The sequence below is a fragment of the Camelus bactrianus genome, chromosome 1 (genome assembly GCF_048773025.1).
Source record: "Camelus bactrianus isolate YW-2024 breed Bactrian camel chromosome 1, ASM4877302v1, whole genome shotgun sequence".
NCBI classification, from domain to species: Eukaryota; Metazoa; Chordata; class Mammalia; order Artiodactyla; family Camelidae; genus Camelus; species Camelus bactrianus.
The window spans coordinates 116,874,226-116,891,810 of NC_133539.1; the positions used below are offsets into that span (position 1 = coordinate 116,874,226).

Genomic DNA, 17,585 nt, shown 5'->3' on the forward strand with positions numbered 1-17,585 from the left:
CGAGCTGGCCTCATAAACCTTTTAGCCCCAGTGCAAAGCCACGTTTCAACATGTTTAAGCTGCATAGTCCCACTTCTGACAGCTCATTTGAAGGTAAGCAAAGGCAATGCTAAGGAAATGTTTTCCCACAATCCTGTTCTCTTCTCCCCGGGTATTGATTGGAGTTTCAGTTTTCAGATTTTTACCTTTTTGTTGTTGTTGTTGTGGCATCTTTGCTTTGTATGATTTCTTTAGGCAAAGGTATTGATAAACCCACAGCCAATTACAACATTTCAACAGAAAATTAAAGATAAAAAGGAATCAGTATATTTTAGCAGTCGACGAGCACCGCTGGGAAAATCTCACGATCAGACGCCGGGATTACCCAAAGGCCTGGATACACTCAATACGACGTTTGGGACAGCAGTCGTCAGAGGTAGTGAAAAAGTAAGGGGTGGGGTGGTGGTGATGAAAGAAGTTTTCTTAGAAAATAGGATTATATATCCTATTGGGATGGTGTTCAGTGCAGGTGTAAATTATGATTCAAGAATGAAAGATGGGGTCGGAGCAAGAAAGTTACTCTCAGACCCAGAAGCCTTAGGGTTTACGTGTGTCAAGGCAGTGAAATGTCAGGGTTTGGAGAGGTGACTCATGGGGCAGAGTAGAGGTGGTATAAAGGCAGGAAAAAGACCCAGGGAAGTGGACACTGGGGCCAACTGTGAGGGCTGTTACCCGCTACCACCCCCCATCTATTTGTGTGATTTATTACACACCAATGCCTCTGATGTGTTCATAAGTCTTAACCCTTTTTTTTTTTTTTAATGGAGGTACTGGGGATTGAACCCAGGACCTCGTGTATGCTAAGCAGGTGCTCTACCACTGAGCTGTTACCCTCCCCCATAACTGTTAACTCTTCGTGAACCGCTGTTTCATACAACAGACCACGAAACAGATAAGTTTGGTAAATTCTGCATACTGTACTCATTCATGCAGATCCGTGATGTCTACCTGCATATTAACCAAACAGGCAGATCCCCCTTTCATTTTGAGAGGGAGCAGAGCACATCTTTCAATAAAGGACTTAGAATAGAACTGGTCACAGGTCATTATTTCTTCTGAACGCAGCTCTTGCCACGTTGTTGGGTGCTCTCCTTGACACCTTTTTTTCACGTTTACCCAGTTCTCCTAGCCTCTTCAGGTCCCTCATCCTTCCCTCCAGATTAAAAGAAAAAAAATTCCATTTTTCTTTTTCATTCTGCAGAGGAATTCACTTCTCTCTTTGTCTTTCTGCATCCATTAAGGCTCTGTTCCAGGAACTGTATCATTTATTTTTTTTTTCCACCAAAAGGCCCATTAGATTATTTTCCTTAACATAGTGACATACATTCTGGAGATAAATGATGCCTTTCTCTTGGGATGAAAAATCTGCAGTAAGACTTTATTGTATTAGATCTAAAGTTAACATTTGTTAAACTTTGGAACAGGAAAAATGTATTTTAGAATGGGTAAAATATCTGTTTTTCTTTTAAGTGGGATTAAGAATTGTATTTAAGCAGACGTGGCATTACAGTATTTCACTGATTATATCATAATGGCTATCTGGGATTAGTTCATTTAATATGGAAAGTACTGTCTAGATGTGCCTCATTTAAATATGCAATAGAAGGAATGTTCCAAAATGTTATGTGTATATGTGTATCAACAGGTGTAATGGTTCATGTATCATAAAGAAGCACTGATTTACAAGATTATTCTGAGTCACAAAACCTTTTGGTATTCTTAAATGTTTGTTTACAGACCCCAATTCTTGGGAGAAAGTCAATAGAAAGAAAACATCTTAATATATGTCGTTAGGTTGAAAGAGAAGACTGAAATTGTAAATGGAATTATATTTAAAAATCATTACATAAAACAATAAAAATAAAATAATTCACTGGATATAAAATCCCCAGGACCACCAGTCCTGGGAGAGCAACTGTTCCACCTGCTCCAGGTTTGGGACTAGTAGGAAGAAGAATTTCTTCCTGATTTCAGTGATTACTCTGGCACTTTCAGTTACTTTGAAGATGGATATTCACATCAAAACAGATTAAGGGTGTGTGCTCCAGTCTACAGCTGGTAAAATTTGCATGAAGTTTTCCCAACAGGGCATCCGGGTTTCTGAAACTGATTTGTGATTCAAATTTGCCTAGAGCATCTTGGGAAGTCTGTAGCAAACTAAAATAAAAATTGTCCAGAGATTCCAAATTGGGCTTGGAATATGGCTCAGGACAACTAAAGTGGTTAACTGATACAGAGTTCTGACATTCTTCAGAATTCTAGAGAGTGAGCCTGTTCGAGTGTGGGTCCCTAAGACAGCAAACATCTGGGCTATTCCTGTCTTTCTTGATAAATCTTTGTGCTGGCTTTGTGCCCACGTAGCTTATGCAATCAGCATACCTAGTTTGTCATTTGCTCTAGTTGATTTAAATGTTATAAACAGATAATCTGTTATAACAGATACATGTTACTATATATAAAACAGATAAGCTACAAGGACCTACCATATATAGCACAGGGAACTATATTCAATATCTTGGGGTAACCTACAATGAAAAAGAATATGAAAAGGAATATCTGTCTGTATACATATAAGTGAAACATTATGCTGTATACCAGAAATGGACACATTGTAACTGCCTATACTTCAATTAAAAAAAGTTTTAAAACAATTTGAAAAAAAAGTATGTATATGTATAAATGAATTGCTTTGCTGTACACCTGAAACTAACATTGTAAATTAACTGTACTTCAATAAAAAATAAAATTTTTTAAAAAGAGAAAAAAATACGAGGAAAAATACCTTAAAAGTGATTTCATTAATTCTTCCTTCAGGATTATCCGCTAAAGATGTGGTGAATCCACCAAAATCCTATAAAGAAGTATTTGAAGAAGGACAGGAAGGACACGACCTGTATATTGTTTCTCACAATGATTATTATGTAGGTAAGTGTCCTCGTGTGTGAAACAGGCCTGAGCACATGAGACTCTCAGGAATGTGAAGACAAACAGAGGAGATAATGGGCTTAAAGTTAAAAGCCTGACATATATAGGTGATCAATAAAAATAACATATTATTTATAGGTTATTAGTCCCGATAGCTGGGAACACATACACCTATGCATTTTGTGCATTAAATGCAGAAAAATATGTATCACCAAAATGATAAAACAGCTAAGAAAGATTAAATGTTAGTCTAATCTTGTTTTAGTGGCTTTAGGCTTAAAAAATACCACTCTTATTCAAATGTCAGGATTATTCGAAGTGCTTTATAGAAGGAATGTTAGATAGTGATCAAGTGCAGAAATTTTTGAATCCAATCAGATTCAAGTCCTAGCTTGTCCCTTTATTATCTTTTAGACTTTGAATTTTTTACTTATCACAATCCATTTTAATTTATTTAGTAGGAATAATAATACTGTGAGGATTAAGTGAGTGCCTGAAAAATGCTTGGCATAATGCCTGGCACATAGCAAGGGCTCAGTAACTATTAGCTGTTATTACTATTATTACATGACCTTGACTTGAAGTAGCCTATTGCTGGAATTATTCTGTAGCATAACTAAAAGGCAATGGATGTCTAAGTGCTGTAGCCTACAATTTAATTGCTGACGTCTTGATGCCAGGTAAAATCCTTTCATCATTTATATTTATCTTTCTCCTACATCATGTTTCCATTCACTTTCCAAATATTAACACAAGGAATTCTTGTCCCACCAGTCCTCCCCCGTCACGTGGGAGCAGGCCTCTGTCGTCTGTGCCCAAATGCTTGCAGTCTCCTGCGCTGTTACAATTTCATTCTTTGTCTCACTCTCATTTTCATTGTCAATGAGAACATAACGTGCTTCATGCAAGATAAGGTTAGTTCTGTTGCTTAAGTCAGAAGTCTCCCCTCCTCCCCTTTTATTTTTCACAGGAGAAGCAAAGAACCGAAAGTATAACCCATCAAGTTTTCATAGGTTTAACTTGTATGGGGTCCCAACACCACATTTTAATGATGGACGAAACATGGCAAAAACGTTATATTGGCTTCAGGAACTACAAATGTAAGTTTAAGTATATTGTGTCTTGGAACAAGTGTTAGATATATGGCATATGGACTTAAAGAAAAGTTTATTTATTAAATTTATTTTTTGAAGAGGTAACGCACTGACGTGGTTCAAACAAAAATAACAGAAAAAGACGCACAGTGATATGTCTTCCGAACTATCTAGTTCCCCCAAAGATAACTATGATACTGTTTTGTGTGTGTGTGTTTGAGTGTACATTGTGTATGTGTGATTCTAAAGTTACTTTATGCCTTTTCAGCAGGTCTGAAGACACACATGACTTTTTTTTACCTGAGGTATAGTCAGTTGACAATGTGTCAATCTTTGGTGGACAGCATAATGTTTCAGTCATGCATACACATACATATATTCCTTTTCATATTCTTTTTCATTATAGGTTACTACAAGATAGAGATTAGAGTTCCCTGTACTATATACAGTAGAAACTTGTTTATCTATTTATAGATAGTAGTATCTGCAAATCTCGAACTCCCAATTTATCCCTTTCCACCCCTCTTTCCCCCTGGTAACCACAAGTTTGTTTTCTACATACACGAACGTTTTTAATCTATGGGATCAACTCTGTTATGTTTCTTAAAGATGGTGGGCTTTCAAATCTCTACAAACATGTCCCACGTAACTGACCTGTCATCTGTCGTTCAGCTCTGTTTAATAGAGATTTGAGCGCCTGAGTATCTGACTTAACTCTGCAAACTGTGACCTCTTTATGCCTGCATTCTATATATGACCACTTTCTTAAGAAATTAAAATAAAATTTCTTAGTTTTCCACTTCTTGTCTTATATTTTATATCTAAGTCAACAAATATTGGGAGATTACTCACAAAATCCGTATTTCCTACTATGCTTAAAAAAAATCAGAAGACTGAAAATACTGAACAGTGGCCCTGAAAGATTTATCCATATTCTAATTCCCAGAACCTATGAATGTTATCTTATATGGGAAAAGGGTCTTTGCAAATGCAACTAAGTTAAAGATTCTGAGCTGAAGAGACCACTCTGGGTTATGTGGGTGGGCCCTGAGTCCAGTGACAGGTGTCCTTATAAGGAAAAGGCAGAGGGAGACTGGAGACAGAAGAGAGACATACGGGAGAGAAGACGCTATGAAGACAGAGGAGACTGTGATGATGTGGCATCAAGCCAAGGAAGTCCAAAGGATGCCCACAGCCTCCAGATGCTGGAAGAAGCAATGAACAGATTCTCCCCCCGAGCCTCTGGGGGGAGTGCAGCCTGATCTCAGACTCGGTCTCCAGTACTGTGAGAGAACTCACCTTTCTCTTGCGTCAAGCCACATGTTTGTGGTAATTTGTTCTAGCAACCACAGGAAATGAATATACCGGGCCTGCATTTCTATACATCAGTGGTGGGAGTGGATTACTTTTGCCCTTCGCTCTCTTTAAAGGATATACCGGCCCTCCAAGTTTCCACAGGCCCCTGTGTGCACACGGACTTTGCGTTCCCTCGGGCACCTGGCCTGCTTTGCTCATTTGCCTGTGTGGTCGCTGCGGTCACACCTCCCGGTTACTGAGGCAAAGTGCTAAGTACTTTATATATTATCGATTTCATCCTACCAACAACTCGACGGGGTAGGTGTACTATACTTTTTATCCCTTCTATTTTACAGATGAAGAAACTGAGGTAAGAGAAGTTAAATCATCTGCCCAAGATCATGCAGCTAAGAAGTACTGGAGGAGGAATGCAACCTGGCAGTGTGTTTCCAGAGGCTGCCCCTAACCAGTACACCAGCTTTATAGGCACTTGACCCTGTGATCACAGGCCTCAAATATTGATTTCCAGTCTCCTTCTACTCCTTTATTATATGAGTTTCTAATACTTGAATTATTCAAAACAATAATGGTAAAACACAAACACAGGTGAAATTCTTAAAATATTATAGTAAACCCACATGAAAAGTAAACCCAGACACAACATTATAAAATGACTATAACTCAATAAAAAAATGTTTATATATTAAAAAGTAAAAGTAAACCCAGTTTTCTTTAGGGTAACAGAAGAGCTCATAAAACAAATATTCATTAATTTATCATGATTAGAGTGGTTAAACCATATGTAAAGGAAAACATGAAGAAACAATTAAAATATTTGACTGTAGATATTTATAATTCAATAAAATGTTGAAATTGATATTTAAAGGGAGATAACAAATATGGTTTACCCATTTCTGAAAGCTTAGAAATATAAACCTGCTATCAATTTATAAAAGATACGAAATAAACACAATGACAATGTAGTCCTTAAGAAAGTCCTAAGAGCAGAGCCTTTGGTCATGAACAAGGACATATTTATCAATGACTTGGGGTAGTCATAGAAAAACACACTGAATTTATAAAAGCAGGCAGTATGTAAGATACATTTCCCTCCAATTTGTCTCTACCCCCAAGGAAACATCATTGATGGAACAATGTTTTATTTGATCATACTTTCTGTATTTCAAAACTTAGTTGGAAAATTGCTGCTGAAACAATAGAGATTATTCTCCTGGTTTGCTGGATTTTAAAAAGAACTTACTATTTCATTCTTCAATGTGATTTCTATTATAAACTTGGAGCTAAGCGTGTTTATTTACCTCTCAATTTGACATGCACCATTTTATTTCATTTACTCTTAACTTTGAAGGGATGTATTTCTTCCATAAAACTATCTCTATCTATATTCTGTTTGTGACTTTTGGTCTGAAGAATCATTTAGAATCTTGAAACGGTAGGCGGTGTATATGTGTGTGTGTGTGTGTGTGTGTGTGTGTGAATGAAAAAATTCACTGGCATGCAAAAGACTTTACTCTGAGTTGGCTGGGGAATGCTGCGAGGTGTGTACTGATATTACAGTTATTGATATTCTGACATACATGGCTGTTCACAAATACTTCCTGATTCTCCCAGAAACATAATCCAAGCCCTTTTAGGCTGAAAAGTGTAGCCTCCATGATTTGGGATCCTTACACTTACATTTGTTCAAATTACAGCCTTTAAACTGCCATTGATTTATTCTGACTTTACCCACATTGTTCATTTTCCCCTTTCTGAACTAAGGGGAAGTAAACGAAGAAGTAAGAGATGAATTACTTATTTCATCTTTTGTTTCTCCACAGAGTGTCACTCTTCTCCAGAAATTTATTCAGCTCCATATTCTACAGTACAAGAAATAGTTTTAAAAGCAAATGGAGTTTAAGGATTTAATGTTCATTGTTTTTAGTCTGAGCAAAACAATAGAGAATTTATTAATTTTAATGTTATTAAATAGTGGTGGTATAATTCCACAGTTCTCAAAAGAAATTACACTCATTTAATCACAGTGATAGAAGTAATGAAATTATATTACAGAAAATTGGCAAAATAAAATCACCCATAATCCTGTCACCTTCATTCAACCATTATTATCTTTTTAATCTATTTCTTTCTAGTGTGGCTTCCTGTGTAGATTTCTGCATAGCTTTAATCAGAGTGCAACCTCATTTTATATCCTGCTTTTCCACTTGACATAAAATAATTTTATATTGCTGTGTTATTCTTAATAACCAACATTTAAAATGCAAAAAGTGTATTCCTGTTAATGTGATGTAATTTAATCATCCTCCGTGATTGAACATTTAGATTCTTTGCTTTTTTTTCCATTATAGTCAATGAGGCTACAAGCATTTTTATGAATATAACTTCTCCACACTTTTAATTATGTGGATTATCTCCTTATGATAGGTTTCCAGATGTACATAAGAGAGGATGAAGATTTTTATCCTCACTGAATCATATTACCAAATTATTTCCAAAGGGATTATAGCAATTGCACTAGCAATCTACAAGTGTTTTACCAAACTTTTTGCCAATCTTAGTCTCTCTCCCTCTCTTTACTTACATACTATGTTAAAAGTGGCACTTTATTTTACATTTAAAAGTGTTCTTTTATTTCAAGTTTCTCTTATTACTGAGAAGTATTATAATTTCTCCATATATTTGTTTACTAGATGTGAGTTATTTGTTCATATCCTTTGGTTATTTATTTGATGCTTACTTTTCTTCTAGCAATTTTAGGAGTTACACTTAGAAGAATGATATTAACACTTCGGTTTTATTTCCCCAAAAATATTTTTGTCTGCTTGTCTTATTCTTTAATCATAATTTTACACTCTATTATAAACTTATCTTTACACTAAACACATAAAGCTTTCTTTTTAGCATATAGCTTCTTTTGAAACTGGAATTACTATTACTATTTTTTGGGGGGATAATTATGTTCATTTATTTATTCTTGTTACTATTATTTTTTAAAGGGGATACTGGGGATTGAACCCAGGACCTTGTGCACACTGAGCACTGCACTCTACCCCTGAGCTACACCCTCCCCCCAAAACTGGAATTATTTTTTGATGGCCCAAATGATACAGTGGTAGTCCTCACATATGTGTATTAGGTAGCCAAGAATACTTTAGGTAATACAGATACCTGACAATTTTCTCATCTTACAGGAAAAAAGGAGCTAAGATCATATCCAAGAAAGTTGATGATTTCAAAGAAAAGTTTCAACATAAGCTTGGAAGAGTTTTAGATCCGTAAGTCGACAATTAACTTAGAATTGATACATTTTTTGGCTCAAATTTAAAAAGTACTCTTGTGGAATTTTGGTTTGTGTTCTATTAGATTCTACCTTCTCAATAAGAATCATCCTTTTGTGTCACTCAGGGAACTCGATTAACTTCTACAGAGCTTGGGGTTCCAGGAAAGTGCTGAGTCCTCTCAGATGGAGAGGGCATTTGGAGAAGAGGGAGGAAGAATTTTGTGGAAAGCTTTATTTCTGGGCTATCAGAAATTTAACCTATTGTGCTACATTCCTCTCTCTCTCTCTCTCTCCTCTCTCTCTCTCTCTCTCTCTCTCTCTCTCTCTATATATATATATATATACACTCGCATAATTCTGCTTTGAGTATGTTCTGTTTTTTCGTTTTCAGTCTGGGCTACTGAAAGCCAGTAAAACCATTCAGCTATTGCTAATACAAATGGAAGATTAGACAAAAGCTCTGTTGGAGAACTTCTGTTTGATCTTCATAGTTTGGTTATAGGAGAAAACTTAGCCTATTAAAAACATGTGGCAAACATATTTTAAATTCCAGGGATGCCATGTGGTGGGTATTTTCACTAAGGGATTTGTTTTCTTTGATAGCATTGCAGAAACAATGAACGTTCCCCCAGACCACACATTTGGGGCTTGTCTCCATCCGGACGAGTATGGTAAGTGTACAAACTTCCTTCTTAAAAAACAAATGACGACAGCAAAATCCCCCCAGAGTTCACCATCTCCTCCTCTCAAAGTTTCCAGTTTTAAAGGCTTAAAATATTACGTTAATTGTAATGAGAACAATTTGTAGCACAAGAAGGAAACAAAATGTTCACATTACATTTGAGATAGGTACAGTTTAAAGCCCTTGTAATGAATTCCTTATGCGTAGTTAAGGCTCAGAATTTATTTAGAAAATAAATATAGTGGGTATTAAACAAGCCAAAGTGAAGTGAGGCAGCTTTTTAATGAATTCAAATATCGTACCAGGCCCTTGTGACTCAAAATGTGGTTGCAGACTGGCCATGTTGGCATCTCCTGCAAGTTCTTGGAAGTGCAGAATCTCAGGCTCCACCCCAGATCTACTGAATCTGAAACTGCGTTTTAACAACATTCCCGGATGAACTGGACGGATGTTCAAAGTCGAGAAAGCACTGTACTCTATGATCACGTAATTATAAATCACTCTTCCCACCCATCATTCCATCAATTAATCAATCTACAAATCGGCAAAAGAAACTTCCCAGGATTTTGTCTTTAGTGCTAAGCTACACAGCAGCCCTTCAAAGGGAAAACTATGCCAAAGCTTATCAGGATTGGATTGCATATTAGTGGTTGTCAAAATACTGTCTGCAGTCTACCTGTGTTAAAATCATCCAGGGAATTTATTAAATACGCAGGTTCCTGGGACTCGTGTCCAGATATTCTGATTCAGTAGGCTCTCATGTACACTAGTTTAAGGACCACTATTGAAAATGTGTCAGCTAAAGTCCACTCCCTGACAAATTAAAGGTTTATCGAGCTTATGCTACTCAGTGTTTTAGAGCACCGTGAATCACCACATTAGGAGATCGTATTTTGGTTCTGTTTTTAGACAAACTGTTGTATGTTTAATGGATGCCCGCCCATCTGAGAGGCTCTTCATACACCTAGGGGTAGGTAAAGGATGATTTAGGAAACCCATCAGTTAGCCTGAAAAACAAGTAGGTAGTCACGGTCAGCTGCCTAGTTGAGGGCAGGTTTAGGCTGGTGGGGGACCCATCTTGCTGTCTGTTGGATTCCTGGGGTCTAGCACACAGGACATTGTTTTCACTGGTATTTATAGCATGAATTGCTGAATCCAACACATAGTTTATCATGTTGACAATTAGACAACATTGACAAATTTCCTAAGAGTTGAGCTATTTTATCTTTATAAATTGAATGATAAGATAGTGTTATAAAATGAAAAGGAAGGACACTGACATTAATAGTTTAAAAAATATGATCAGTATCAGCCTTGGTACTGTACAGTGTAACTGTGAAAGGGTCCTGGAAGTCCTCTCTAGGTCTTTTCTGGAGCCCATGGATGGACACAGATGAACTCTAGTTGCCTTCTGTGATAACTATTGGGGTTAACTAACAGCATATATTCCGTGGAAAGATTCAGGGTTGGCCTGCTTCACAAGACATATTGGTTTCTTTACTGGACCTAGATTACTCCATTACCCTTACTTAGGGAAATAAGGCAGCTGCACAAAGAACACCTCATCCCGGGGCCCTGGGGTTGTTGGTTATGTTGAGATTCCTCTAGGAAGAGTGTAAGGGCTGTGCCAGCTCCCAGAATGCACCAGGGCAGAGGCGGCCTGACAGGGAATCCAGGACAGGTGGGCAGTGGTGCATCATGGGAACTGGCTGCAGGTAGAGTGGCTTTTCTGATGTCCCTGCTGTGGTAGTGAAGTCATGGGTCTGTCTCTTAGGGCCAGAGCTTGTACTCCTGATTTTACTCTATAGAGCTGGCTTTTGAGTAACTGTCAGTGATTTGACATGAGCTTCACAAATATTCTTTTCAGGGGTGAGGCCAGAAGAATGTGTCAGCGTATGTCTGTCTCACCCACTGGGCAGTTATATGTGTGGTGGGAAAACCAGCGGGGAGTTGGAGATATAACCATTCAAATGGTTATTTTTGTATGTTAATGGAGAGGGAAGATCTCTCAAGATAAAAAACTCAACCAAGAGCCATCCTGTGGTGGAGGCAGGGCCTCCCTTATACAGAGCAGCCCCTAAAGGGTTTATGCAGGGAAGGGACGTGGAGGAGAAAAGGAAATCACACTTAGGTTTCAAAAATCACCCCTACTGGACCAAAATTTTATATAGATAGTATTTTTCTAATGGAAATAAAATAGCACGCAGATTAAAAAAAAAACAAAAACTCACCCCTCACCGTTTTGACCTCCTCTCGCAGAACCCGCTTTAGGATGGTCTGATGGTAGATGACCTCATCTCACATGATCTTGTTCTGAGGCACTTTCCCCGTTCCTGGAAGCACCACTGGCTGTGGACTTTTCACCCAGCCTCAGGGTCTACCCTTAGAAAGGAGACTTTTATCAGGATGAGCAGGATTAGCTCCTGATTTTATAATAAACTTAGAGGTGCTACGAGGACTTATTAAAGAGACCCTTCATAGAAAACAAACCTATGGTTGCCAGGGGGGAAGAGGAGTGGGCGGAGGGATAAATTGGGAGTTGGGGATTTGCAGATACACACTAGTATATATAAAACAGATAACCAACAAGGTCCTACTGTAGAGCACAGGGAACTATATTCAATATCTTGTAATAGCCTATAATGAAAAAAATATGAAAAGGAATATATATACATATATATAAAATATATAACTGAATCACCGTGCTGTACACCAGAAATTAACACAACATTGTAAACCAACTATACACCAATTAAAAAAAAAACAAAGAGAGAACCTTGACAGAGCCTAATGTAGGACCTTGTACAGAGTAGGTGTAAATATTAGTTATCTTGAATTACAACCAACGTTGCAATGTAAATTAATCTATCTGAAACATCACAGCCAACTGCCAGCATGACCCTGCTCCAGGAAAGCAGGAAGGGAGGGGTATAGCCCAGGGCAAAAAGAACAGAGGCAGAAGGTTTCTTCTGGTGACATCTACCAGGCTACCACATCTGAAGCAACCTAGTCAACTCTGGTCTGTCACCATTAACATCCCAGGAATGGGGTTTATAAGCAGTGTGTATGTGTGTGTGTGTGTGTGTGGTGTGTGTGTGTGTGTGTATGTGTACGTGTACGTACTTTCTGTGTGTCCTAATTTAGGGAAGTTCCTTTAAGTCATGAAAGAAAAGTGAAAGCGAGGGCCAGGCCTGGGGGCTGTAGCACGGGGACTGGAGAGGTCGTTGTAGGGGGTTGCGTGTCAGGACTCAGCTGATGTAGTGGATGGAGGCAGGTCTCCTGGGCTGGTGATGGGACAGGGGAAGGAGGAGGAGAAATGGGGACTGGAATATGCAGACTGCAAGCAGACTAGAAATGTTAGCGAGGGACAGGGAATTTGTGTCCAGTTTTTTACAAGGTTCCCCAAAGGTTTAGTCAACCCTGAGGCACACAGAGTGGCTCTCACATGGAATCAGCCCCAGTTTTCAGACCCTCAGCCTTGTAGACAAATTTCAGCTAAAAGGCAGACAGGCAAGGGCTTCGCTGTCTCAGGAAAGGACTTGACAGCTGAGCAGGCTGATGATTCCCCCATAAAATTCATTTTTTCATTGAGCACAGAGGTAACATAAAGCAGAAAAATTCATGTTTATCAATCAATTTGTATATATATATTTGTATACAAAAGGATTTTCTGTCATGCCATGTATAGTATTGGAGTTAGGATTTTTTTTTCATTCACAGAAGTTGCTAGATCTCTCTCTCTCTCTCTCAGGATGGGAATAGTGACAGACTTTAAATTCAGATAAAAGACTGTTCCTCACCCCCCCTCAATAGGAGCCGGTGATCTCATCCACAGAAGACTTCCCGGTGAGTATCTCCGAGGCAAGGACAGACAGCGAGCCCTGGTCGCGGCAGTGAGACATCACTTGAAGAAGGTTAACTACCAAAACTTTGACACTTTGCTGGCAGCCTTCAGGCACTACGACAAGGTGAGTAGCAAAGCGGAGGTGTTTGGTCTGTGCGTGGGCTTACAGGCTGGTGTGGATCAGGAGTCAGCCGATTACGGGGCAAATCCAGTCCACCACCTGTTTTTGTCAATAGTTGCACATGCCCATTTGTTCTAAGTATTGCCTGTAGCATGTGTCTATCCACACGCAGAGCAGTGAGAATGAATGGCCTGTAGCACCTATGCTGCTTAGGTGTTGGCCCTTGATGGAAACATCTGCTGACCCCTGAGTAGATCAGTGTTGTCAAACTGGTTCTTTCACCACCATCAGTATCACCTGGGAACATACTAGAAATGCACCTTCTAAGGCCCACCCCAGACCTACTGAATTAGGGGCTCGGGTTGGGGGTCTCACAATTGTGGATTTTTTTTTTTTTTAATTTATTTTTAAACAACAAGTTTCTACTGTACAGCACAGAGAACTATATTCAATATCTTGTACTAACCTATACTGAAAAAGAATATGAAAAGGAATATATGTATGTATATGGACGACTGAAACATGATGCTGCACACCAGAAATTGACACAATATTGTAAACTGACTATACTTCAATAAAAAATTTAAAAGGAAAAAAAAAGAAACACATTTTTAAAATTTTCATACAATTTTAAAGGTTATTTTTCATTTACAGTTATTCCAAAATATTGGCTATATTCCTCTCTGCTGTACGACACCTCCCTGAGCCTGTCTTACACCCAGTAGATTGTACCTCCCACTCCCTCACCGCTCTACTGCCCCTCCCCTCTCCCCACTAGTTTGTTCTTTGTATCTGTGAGTCTAGCAATTGTGTTTTAACAAGCCCTTCAGTGATTCTGACGCACGTTCAAGTCTGAGAACCACTGTTGTAGACCAGTGACTGTCGTGTGCTGGGAGCCTGGGGGATGGATGACCTACACCTAACTCTGAGTCTGTACACAGAGTGCCGTCAGTCTGATCTAAGTCAAGCCTACAATGCTCTCCCCGGGGGAGCAGGTGTATACTTCAGTTTTGAGAGAGCATGATCGTTCAGTTTTAAAGCCACTCTAAATTTTATTCTTTGAGCAAGTTAGATCAACCTTGGGCTGCATCATTTTAGGCCATCCAAGGGTTCCTTTTACCCAGCGGCACAGCCTTAGCTTACACCAACGAATGCTACAATACAAACTGCTGGTGAAACGCGGCATGTTTTTTATTAGTACACCCATGCAGCTTTTGTTTACTTTTGTCATCCTCTTTCTAAGGAAACCCAGTCCTTCTAAAGGAAATAACTGTGCTTCATCTAAGTATCTAGGTTGTCTTTACCTCATGAAAAGCATGAATTTTGCACAGATTGTGCACATGTTTTGACTTGGCTGCCAGGAAGCTTAGAGCCAATTTGGAGAAACACATCTAGTTTGTGAACATGATCTTATAGCATGTTTTGTGCGCTCTTTTTATTTCAGGTTTCATCTTATTTTATTCCAACTTTGTTTTCTCTTTACCCTGATTTCCTCACTTTTTTTTTTTGCGTCTACTTGTACTTATTTTTCTAAGTGGCCTTAAAACCACTTTAGAATGAGTCTGATATAAACAAATAAAAGCTTGTAAATAAACTGGTGAGGATGTAGTCCATCATAATCTTGATATGAGAAGAAAAAAAAAAAGAGCAGGATAATTTTAGTTTATCTCCAAAGGAAAATATAATATTCTTAACCCATTCTAATGTTAAGTACAGTTTTAGAAAAGTTACACTTCACATTTTTTATCTTATAAAAAAAAATCTTGATCACTCATTGGCTAACTCATTTTAAGCCCATTCATTTTACTTGGTTTTAGATTAGGGCCTGTGTGCCTGTGTTGTAATGATGAACAAAAAGTGGGTTAAATATCCCATTTAAGTTGGGACTAATTATGTAGGGACAAACGCCAATCAGTCATCGATGACATTTCTCACAAAGCTGTGTTTAAAGAAAATGTAAGTATTTGACTGTTTCTCTGGTTTTTAATAGAGACTGATTGCTATTTACAGGTAATTTTAAAGTTACTCTTCAGAATTGAAATACATAAGCTAAAACATACATTTTAAACTTTGCTCAGATCCAAGTAGCTACAAAGATGACATCAGGGAAACTGACACAGAGAACCCAGCACGATGCATGGAGCTCTGCTTTTTAAAAATTCTTCATTTTAAATGTAATTAAAGGCAAGACGATCATCTTAATAGCTGTTGATTATCTTAGTGAACCACCAGGCACGTTCCTTACGATAAAATTAAATTAAGCAGGGAGGAAATTACAGAGAATTATTTAATGCTGATAAATCTCTTAAACAGTTAACTTTTAATATGCACAATGTAGTGCTCAGTGTCTTTGAGGAGGTTTTTCTCTGAGAGGGTAATAAGACGTGGGCCTTCCTAGTACAGCTGTAGGAGGGTTTTTGATGATTTGAATCTTACATTGTTGAATGCCCAGATTTAATTTAATTGAAAAGCAAAACAAAGCAGAACAAATAAACTGTGGTTTCCTAAATGAATCTTCTTGGCTTAGAGGATTAATTCTGTTATTTGCTGAACACTCATAATACATTGAACATTATTCCAGACAATGTGTCGGCTTTCCACGTAGGGGACTTAAAATCTAGAGGGGAGGAAAAACAAAAAAGACTCATCATGTCCAAGAATGGTCACAGCAGAGTCTCAACTTTTTAAAATAGGTATATATAATTCCAGCTCCTTTTATTCTAATTATCCAGGAAGTAGCTGAGAGGCGATGGTTCCTTTTTGGGGACAGCTGCGATCAAAGACAGAACTGGCTGACAATGACACGTGAGCCAGGGGCTTGGTGAGGAAGGCAGGCAGTTTTTGAGAAGGCTCTTCCAAAGCTCAGTAATACCAGATGGCGCTGGACGGTTGGGAGCAGGAGAGCTGCACTGAATACTCTGACTAACAGCTCACTGTAGGGGAACCTCTGTGCTACCGGGCGCTGTCAGACTGAAAACGGTCCGGAAAGCAAAACACATGACTCGGATTCATTTCACAGGCCATATACTCTTGTGACTGATTGGACTGGAAGAGCAATTCCATCACCTGAAAGTGTGTCAACACTGGGATGCACCACCAGCAGTTCTGAGAGGGGACAAAGGTTCCACGGAGTCCGAGTGCCAGGAGCATGTGATGCCTTGTGTGTGAAGTGTCCTCCCTGACCATGAGGAAGATGAGTCAGCTTGTGGCAGGAGTCACAAGTTTGGCATGTGGTGGTAGCCCGTGCCTCAGAAAAGTGGACCACTTCACGCTGCGCCCGGTCAGACGGTGGGTGTATTGCCGTGTCCGGTGCCGCCGTGGATCCAGGCAGTGATGGTGGCCATCAGTGGTTCAGGCTCAGCCTGAAGCTTGACTCTCGTCATCAGCACCAGAGGGTGAGCCCTTATCCTGGGCATCTGTGAATCACCTGGATGGTTCAATTAGCAGCCATGATTTGTTTCCCTAGCTTTCAGTCTCAAAAAGAGGTGTCTTGAATATTCCAGTTTCTAGTTTTCCAAGTGGCAACCAAATGGGCAGGCCATTGGCCACAGTCCAAAAGTCAGTAAAAATGTAACAGATTCATCCAGGAAAGTATTGGCCAAAGCTGTGAGAATAACCTTGAGTTCTGCCCACGGAGTAGAGTGACTATGCCCATGTTTGGTCCTTCACAGCCCTCACTGAGGTTGGAAGCCACAGCAGATCAGTGAGCACCACTGGGTTTCAGGTCAATGAACCGGGCCCAGAGGCTCTGCGTGGTGAAATCTTTATTCGTAGAGACTTGTAGCTCAAAGAGGGGCCCCCAGGTTACTAGCATTCTCCACGTGCGGCTTCTCTTAGGCATAAGTGTCTGAACACTCCCAATACAGGTACAGAGAGCATTAGTACCAATTAGACATCCAGCAGTGGAAGCCACAGAAGTAATACATTGTTAGCGTTCCTTCCCCACTTTGAACCGACCCTGCCCAGACCCCCGTAACTGAATCCTGGCATCTCTTCTCCCTACAGACTGAGCAGGATGATGACTTTGGTACCCATATCCAACAAAGCTGAAGCAGTTTGGGTCTCCACCCCCTGAAGCTCCACAGCATTCTTGGACAGATACTTGTGGCCTTTGATCCCCTTGGGGACAGGGAGACAGTGTCCCATATCAGTTATCATCCTCCTTAGAACAGCTGAGGGTGGGGCTGGGGGAGGGAAAAATCAAGGGTGCGGAGGCCGGGAGTGGTAAATGCTTCTCACTCATTAAAAAATAATTTTTAAAAATCCATCGCATTTCCTCCCCC

The 17,585-nt window shown here is 39.3% G+C and overlaps 1 protein-coding gene across 1 annotated transcript in view; it reads left to right on the plus strand.

The window, feature by feature from the left end:
- Positions 1 to 17,585, plus strand: part of EFHB (EF-hand domain family member B) — a 53,465-nt gene that overhangs the window by 20,738 nt on the left and 15,142 nt on the right. The window contains 6 exon segments of the mRNA XM_045520057.2: positions 235 to 415; positions 2,854 to 2,964; positions 3,935 to 4,064; positions 8,567 to 8,650; positions 9,259 to 9,326; positions 13,151 to 13,305. Coding sequence (XP_045376013.2) covers positions 235 to 415; positions 2,854 to 2,964; positions 3,935 to 4,064; positions 8,567 to 8,650; positions 9,259 to 9,326; positions 13,151 to 13,305 — 729 coding nt within the window.